The sequence below is a fragment of the Falco naumanni genome, chromosome 4 (assembly GCF_017639655.2).
Source record: "Falco naumanni isolate bFalNau1 chromosome 4, bFalNau1.pat, whole genome shotgun sequence".
Classification (NCBI taxonomy): Eukaryota; Metazoa; Chordata; class Aves; order Falconiformes; family Falconidae; genus Falco; species Falco naumanni.
Genome location: NC_054057.1, coordinates 12,133,753 through 12,142,665, shown reverse-complemented (window position 1 = coordinate 12,142,665; position 8,913 = coordinate 12,133,753). Strand labels below are relative to the sequence as shown.

At 37.0% G+C, this 8,913-nt stretch overlaps 1 protein-coding gene across 2 annotated transcripts in view; it reads right to left on the bottom strand.

Annotated features, from left to right (window-relative positions):
- Positions 1 to 226: 226 nt before the first annotated feature.
- The window catches only part of SKAP2 (src kinase associated phosphoprotein 2), a 116,891-nt gene continuing 108,204 nt past the window's right edge, over positions 227 to 8,913 (bottom strand). For both annotated transcript variants that reach the window (XM_040589317.1, XM_040589318.1), the window contains 2 exons: positions 791 to 892; positions 227 to 384 (listed from right to left, as the gene is read on the bottom strand). In XM_040589317.1, coding sequence (XP_040445251.1) covers positions 800 to 892 — 93 coding nt within the window. In that variant the 3' untranslated portion in view covers positions 227 to 384; positions 791 to 799. The remainder of the gene's footprint in view (positions 385 to 790; positions 893 to 8,913) is intronic.

The window sequence follows — 8,913 nt, the reverse complement described above, 5'->3', positions numbered from 1 at the left end:
ACTTGCAAAGTTCAGCTTAATTTTTCTAAGTCTGAGGAACAGGAAAACATAGCCAAACTTCCTGAAAGAACAGAAACCTATAGCTGCAGCGTGCTGCCATATATGCTTAAGAAAAGAGCAACAGGCACTATTTGGCTGCTTGTGGCCCATATGTTAATTACCATCTATTTCACTTCCTAGCATTACAATTCTACAAAAGGTAGCTAAGAAAAACATTTCCGCAGAATTATGATCAACTACAGTTTTTAATGTTAAATATACACAAGGCAACGATCTGACTACATTCACTGAAACCACAAAATGTGTATGGCAGAATCTTCTTTCACAGGCTGGGTCTGTAAACTGCAGCTGCACACCACTCTTGATTTCCAGTGCAGATTTCTCCTGATTAGGGAGAAGGAAGTTGAAAGTTCATCATTAACCAAAAAACCTCAAACATGCATATCAAACCCAGTCCAAATATCTATCCCCTTCCACAGTTTTCTGCACAGACAGATACACACATATTGCTAAAGTAACAAAACCAAGCAGAAAGCACACCAATTTTATCTAAAAAAAAAAAAATCTGGACAAGGAACATAGTTATAAAATAAATCATCTTTTGTACACTGTGGTTTAATATTTCATACAGAATCCCAGAAAAAGTGCTTTAATTGAACCTTCAATATATTTTGCCATAATCTTTATGTTAACAGGACTTCTACAAAGGTTCCAGGAAAGAAATACTTATGAAACACAGAACAAGGGAACATATAAGCCATTACAGAAGATTGGATTAAAATGTACTTACCCAGGCCTCTCAAATATCATACATCTCCATTATGTAAGCTTTAGGCACCAAGCCAATGGTTCCCTTCATTTCTCCTACCCACCAGCCAAATCTATTGTACTCCTAATTGAAAACAATATGCAATATTAACCTTTAGTCCGATATAAATGCAACAGAGTTTTGTATGCAACTCCTTGTGGATGCTTTCTCTTATATACAGTTATAATCATTTCAATTGAAAATTAAAACATTATATCTGTTTGTTGGAGGCATTCACATGCAGAGTTAGGCAAAGACAGAAGTTAAAATTTAAAAAGGCCAGGCATACTCAAGAAAATTTCTTAATTACAGACACACTTCTCTATAACACCCACTAAAAACAGCTGACCTCTCCACCTTCTATTCATCACAAATATAAGAACTTTCTATCTTTGTAACTAAAATCTAATAGCACAATGCTGACATATAAGAATCAACTGGGATTCTTTCAGTACCACAAGGCTAAACTCTAAGAAACTTACAATCAACTTATTTTAAAATAACTACTTCGCCCAAATGTGAAGGGAACACCATATATATATAATACATAATGTCTTTCTACGGACAAAGTCTACTATTGCTTTAGGCTTGCAGAAAATTCTACAGCAGATCTCATATGTCTGACAGATGACTAATGTACTTTTGTTTGAAATTTGTTTAGGCTTAGTGAGATAAATATGAAACAAAATGAATTATAATAGTTTAAAGAAATAATATCTTCCAAAAGCAATAGCAAGTAAGAGTACTGTGAGATCCAAATTTAATTTTTTTTCCTATGAGATAAATATTTTAAGATCAATCCTAACAGCAGTTCAATAAATTCTAACAGCTGAAATTGCACACACACATAGAGTTACAAATGAAGCATTATTAAAACAGAGACCCCATTCAAAATTGAATTATTAGTAAGGTAGAAATTACTTTGGAACAAACATGGAAAATACAAAATACACAGATATCTCTGATAAGCAACATCTGCTTCCTGCTACTCTGCTCTTCTGATGAGAACAGCAAAAGGCTGTAGGATTTTGAATTAATGGTCCTACTGAGACGAAGCTATTATTTTGACTGTAGATAAAGTTTTTCAGTTATAAATAGTCAGGTGGATCTTAAGGGTTAATGGAGCTTCATTACAGCCTGAGCTATAATGATTTGCTACTGGCATATCTGGCCTGGTCAACAGTTCTCTGGGGTCCTATGAGGTACTTCGGTACTCAGCCCTCCCTGCGCTTAACTACAACAAGCCCTGCTGATGGCCCGCTTTGATGTGGGCCCAGGCTCTCTCTTTTTTTTTTTTTTTTTTTAAACACACGTGCATGCAGGCACACATACACTTTTGCATTTTCTTATTGTGGAAGGCTGAACACCAGGCTTAAATGTATTCCTCCTTCTCCTCACAGTGAATTAGTGATTTAAAAGATTCTATCCTACTATCCATAAAATACAGCAGTAAGTGTGATTTAAAGAAAACGCACATAAAAAGCAGCAGGAAAACCTTCATTTACGATGTGAACACATGCACAAGAAAGCTGCGACAATAATTCCACCTTTTTCCGCCTTCCACTACAGAGCAGTCTGCCAGAGATGGCTCTGCTCTGAAAGTATAGAGGCATCTGAACCTGATCTTCAGCGCAAACTGCTCTCCCCAGAAGTTAAGAACCACTCATAACCTTTCCCATGGGGGTACACGTTACACCCCAAACCCTTAAAGGCTAAATAATACCGTGACACTGAGGTTTATAATGTTCCAGACCAGCCTGTTTAAAAATCTGTGTGTTATCACACAATACCATGGTTAAATATACAAACTGGATTTCTAGACTGAAGTGGGAAATTGCTGAAAGGGGCAGTACTCACGTATACTACTGGAATCTCAGCAATAAATCTCTCCAAGAGAAAGCAACAGAAGATTTGAAGCTGTTACATGGAACTTGTGAAGTGACTGGCAAGAGTGATTAAGCAAGTTTTGCTAGAGATCAGCCAAAAAAACAAACAATACATGAAATGAGGGAAGTGGCTTAGTTAAGCGGTCATTAAATTGCATATGATAAATGGCACAGAAAAAGCCTGTGGACTACATTATCCATTGAAAATGTTCCACTTAGCAACACTACATGAACTTAGAAACAAATGTTTTTAAAGAAACAATTCAGATACCTCAAAACAGAATTAAAAGCACGCTGCTGTTTACAAACTTTCTGGGGTTTGCTACTTACTAATACACCACTGGCATGAAGCTAAGTGAGAAGATGAAATGAATGTTGATGTAACAGACTAGTAAACTAATTTAAGGATTCACTGCAACCATTATATCATACAGACAATACTGCATTTTATTTTACGTAAGTTATTATTCTTTGCATGGGTCTCAAGTGCAGTATGAATCCCAGTTAAACTATCTGCAGTCCACAGAAGTCTGAACAAAAATATAATGCAGATACCTGGCTACCAAGAACATAAAACTTTAATCTCAGGTTTTAGAATAATTCGATAACACTCCCTTTTAAACTGGTTAATGACATTTCTCTTTAAGCTCCTAACCACTCCTTTCTGTCCTTAGTACCACAAGAGTGCTTACTAGTCGGGCAGATAAAGCAGTCCCCCCGCCGTCCTTTCTTGAACTCACATATAAAATCCAAATTGATGTATTGTTTCTGTCAACGTTATCAATTATAAACTCCTTCACAGCAAAATAATTTAACTAATACACCGCTGTTATGAGTCCGTGTCTATTACTGCTGTTTAAGAGGTGTAGAATAAAAGTCTAAAACTCACGTTTGTAGGAAATAATGATTAATATGCAGAAGGATATGACTACAGTTAGGAGTTTCATATGAATTTCTAAGAGTTGGGAAGCACGGTGCTTTCGCAAGCATCAGCTTCAGATCTTAGGTACCACTGGGTTTACCATCTGGTATCCCTCACCCCATTCAGCTCTTAACATCACTGCTAACACAGGCAAGCGACTGTACTTCAGAAGGACTGATAAAATAATGAAGAGTCCTTTAATCTACAGGAAACCATTGTAGTCAATTTATAAGAAATATTGCATCCCTTTGTAGGATGTGTAATTATTTTCTATTAATCATGTGCTATAAAGCTACATTATGTGGTTATTCTGTTATCACTAGAAAGAGGCCTGCAGTCAGCTCCTGACAATGTTAGGTAATTACTAACACAAAGCTCCTTTCTCCTTATGTAGAAACGCTATCGAGATCCAGAGGTGCCGTGATGCTCGCTGTATGAAAATAACTCTCCAAAGAAATTCAATAACTGCAAAATGAATTGCTCCGAGGCAAACAGAGGGATAGGAGAGGGGGGCAGGGCCAGATCCAGCCGCCCTGCGATGAGGAGAACGCACAAGCGTGTGGCCGCAGCTCTGCCGCACGAGTGGGAACACATCGTCCTTACCAGGCAATATTAGGCAGGAGCTGGGGGGGGGGAAGGGCACCACAACCCCTGGATGACAAGCACCAGGGCAGCAGAAGATGTTATGCCAAATAATGCAAAACAACCACCTTAACAGATGACCAAACGCTTTCTAAGCTACTTCTACACATCCACCCTCTGCCAGAGAGTGGATTTTTTTTTTTTCCCCGGCAGAAATTTATTAACCAAAGTGAAGTGATTTCACAGGGCAGCAAGGAACAGGTTATGACTTCACATTTAACACACTGAAACACTCTCTCTACAGCGTGCTGTGATAGCGGGGGAAAGAAAACCCCACCAGGGTTTACAGGCTCCTTAAATGCTCCTAACTGAACACACTGTGAGCAGATGTTTCTCCTTGTCCCCATCCTACCAGTTTCACCAGACTAATGTGTACGTCCCTATGACTCCACAAGGCACTGGTCGTGAAAGTTTTTGCACTTGGGGAAAACACACTGCCTGCTTTTTACAGATATCTCGTAAATTCAAGATTTTTGTACTATCTAGAAAAGAATTTTGATGTGCAAGAGGAGAAAATTTTTATACTCAAGACTCTATCCAAAACAGTTTCTACCTTTAGAACAGATCCTCTGCATAAATGAGGCTCTCCAGATGCTTTGCACCATATTAACTTCTACTGACTTCAGCAAAAGTTGAGAGCATCTGGTCCTTGCGCAGTTAGCCCCTATTATTCAATGCATATGGTATGGGTTTTGTGTTTGCAGGGCGGGGTTTTTTATTTGTTTGCTTTCAAAAAAGACTTACTGAAAATCATTATCTTTCAATGCCTTGAAGAAAACAATGGGGTTGTGATTTTTAAAACAAAAAAACCTGAAGTGTGTGAATTAAAGATTATTCTCCTGCCCCCTTCCAGTGGCACTCTAAGAAGTATTAACTGAAGGACTGAATATCTGCAAACTTTAAAACTGAAAAGCAAAACATTATCTATAACTTTGTTTGGGTTTAAACTAAGTAGCCTTTCCTATCAAGCTAAAGATGTGTGGGAAGCAGGGAGAAATTTTTCTTTTTTTTAAAGAATATCCTGTGGGGCAATTTTGGCAAGATAATATTTTAAAACACCTTTAAAACATCCAGAAGATTCAGACTAGCTAAAAAGTTTTAGAACTTCCTTTGGTGTAATTGCTGAATGATACACTATCAACCAGGGAGCATTTCTGGCACAGAACAGCATTTTCTCTAAAAAGTGGAAAATGATAAATGTTTTAGATAACTGAATGAGACCTCTTCACAGGTAGTAGAGTTGTTATAAGACAGCAATAAAATGGTCATCTTTAAGCATATAACCCTCAGATTTACTGTATAGTTGCGTTATTAGGTTTTATTTCCTGCAATCACATGAGACAAAAAAGACACCGACTAAAGAGTCCCAGTATAAATCAGGGTAAGCAGACTGAATTCCGAACCAAAACTGGCCCCTGAAAAAAACCTGGAATGACAGAAGGGCATTTTATTTTCCATTAGATGACACACAAAATTTTTTCTAATCATGTAGGTAAATGCTTACATATTATCAACATGCAAACCAACAGAGCTGGAGTTACTTTACATTAGTTTATCTTAACTAACCTTCCATTTAAAGGCCTTTGCTCTTACCTTATGTTTGGACATGTTTGTTTGGTTTTTTTTTTTTCTGTAAGGTAAACAAGCCAGAAGAAGAAAATGTACAACTTAGTATTGCATTTTATTTTTGGTCAGAAACATTCCACTGAAGTGAATCTCCCAGTGCTCCCACTGTCCCTCCGCTGGCTCACTTTGCAGAACTGTCAGTCTCAGAGCACACACACCACATTTCTTTCAGATGAAATAAAAACAGAAGATGCACTTCAATGTGCTCCAACCACTAATGTGTTCTCATTCCACAAAAGCAGGCTAGACCTCTTTGGACATCAAACACCTCTGAAAACACACTGTGTGGACACTGGAGCCTCAGCACTAAATGTGTTTCACTCTGCAAATCTACTCCTATTGGTAGTCTACTCCCTATTTGCTAACATAGACACGGGCAGTACAGTCATGGAAAGAGAAATTACTGTTAAATACTGATCTCAGTATGATCCGTCAGAAAACAGCCTGACAAAAAAATCCACTCAGGATTTTAGTATGCCTTTCAGATCTTTTTGAAAACTACCGAATAAATACATTTTATGAAGATTATACAGCTAATGTACAAAATGCTCACAGTGATTACAAAACAGCTGCATTGTTAATTTTATTTTATAAGCAGTAATCTAAGCTATGGAGATTTCCTTGTTTGTCTTTTCACTAAGCAAAAAAAAAAAAAAAAAAGGTTGAGGTGTGAGCACTTTAACAGACATTTATTGTATTGAAAGAACAAAAATCTGCCACACTAGAAATGTACAACCACTGAATAAAGTGTAATCTAGGTACCAAGTTAACATTCGACTTTCATGGAAAATTCTAGAGCAAAGGGTTAAGCGATAAATGATATTTCCATCAATCATAAATACCAGATCTGGTCAGCCACATTACATAGCATTGGCAGGTACTGAAGTAGTAACAGGGAAGGTGAATTCCAGTTTGAGATACAATTTCTGATTTTGAAATATTATATTTGCATTAAACCAACAAATATATGAGATGGGAATTAACTTAGAGGCTAAGAACCACCAGTAATTCTGCTAAGCAGGTGCCTGCTAACATCTAATTTGCATTACTGTTTCCTGATAAAAATATGGCATTTTTTCCCAAAACAAAACGTGCACCTAAAGCAAGCAAACCAATACTGCAAGTACTGCACTTGCATAAACTCTGCAATTCAAACTTTTTTAAAAAAGTAATAATAGGGCTACCTCCACCCGAAGCTGTATTTATTTCTGTAAATTGATTTCTTGCGTAAAGCTACAGAAGACTTACAAAAAGGACTGTTACAAAGGTTTGTTTCCCCATTTATCATATGGGCTTGAAAGCAAAGGCAAACCCATAAATAAGCAGGAGTTAAGAGCAATCATCCTTTTAGAAAACAGGATGCCCAAGTATTGCATTTCTAATGCTCAATATTAACCAAGAAATCTTACTGATGAGTCCCTCTATCAGTAGAGCTATAAATTTTCCTCTACTGCATAGAGGGGTATATAGTTTTCTGAAAGTTCACCTGATTTGCAGCGTAAGATATAAATGTTTGAATATTCAAGAATATTATAAAGTAGAATTATAATAGTATGATTTATTTGTACAGATACATTGATCAATTAGTCTGAAAAGTTACCTGATTTTAAAATAAACAAAAGTTAACAAGTTCTATTGCAACAGTTCTGCTAATTCTGCTCAGATTAAAAACTTAACCTTTAAAGGAAAGTCTGAAAAGTAGGAAAACCTAGAAAAAAGCTTTGGAGGTGGGTTTTGTTTTGGTTTGGATTTTTTTGTAAGAGCCCACAGAACTGCTGCGACACAAAAGCCACAACTGACGCAAATATTTAGATAACAGCTGAAATATTTTTTGAATGCACCTTTAAAACAAGGAAGCATGCTTTTCTACAGTAATTGCACTAGTCAAACATAGGTATTTGTATTATCAGAGTATAAACATGAAAATCATGCTCGTTGCACTAACACTGAATTTTGATGCTCAGTTTAAAGCAAATTATGGGGGATTTGTCTTTGCATAATGCTTTGCTATTTTAGAAAGTAAATGTTGCCAAACTGAAACCTTGCTCATTCTTCTCAAAGGCATTCACCTAGAAACTTACATGTACATATTGTTCCTCTTGCTTTATTTAAATAATATCAATGCCTAAATTTGCTAAACTGGTTCATAAGTAGTTCTGTGGTACTAATGATCTCATTTCTTGGAAACAAAATAGTCACGTTACCCTAATTTAGATACATAAAGGTATGTAAAAAGGTTAAAATATATTGCTGGCATACCTGTTACTGGGAGAGACAAATATCTGTCTTATCACGTTCATCAGAGCAAGCTATACCCTTTATATTTCCTTGTGAAACAAAGACCTATTACACGTTGCACAAATACGCTCAGTATTTTGTTAATGTTTCGCCCTTCTTACTGTAATACTGCTATACCCATGCTTACTTTCTTATCAGCAAAATGTGATTTTCAAGAGTGATGTTCCTAGCTGGCTGACATATGATAGAAAGGCAATAAAGCCATAGCTAGGTTCAAGCTGAAGCTGAATTTATGACACCATTTTGGATCCAGAGCCATCGCCCCCCGTCACTACCTGCATCTCTCATCTGCAGCCACTAGATGGTGGGAAAAAATTAAAAAATTGCCAAGGATTCCTGCCGACCGCCACAAAACCCAAGTATTAATGTATAGGATTAGGAAATATTTTCTGAAGAAAAGTCTCGACCCACTTCAGGTTGGTTAGGTTCACTTGTCCTTTGGTTGTATTTTTCATTTACCAGACAAAGAGCTTGTAAATGATGGACCTTGAAACTGCATCAAGTGCCGGGTTAAGATGGATAATTCTCTGGCACTTTCCCCTCCAAGGACCCTAAATTCAGAGCTGACAGTAGTGGTCGAGAGTCATTTTTCTGAAAAAGCTGTAACAATCTTTAAGCGAAACAGGACTGAATTTTCTGGGCTGTATTTTGGAGTAGAAATCATTCCCAAAGAGAGAGGTTCTATATATCTGGAGCAGCAGCAAGCCTGTTTCAAGGACCAATTACGGATT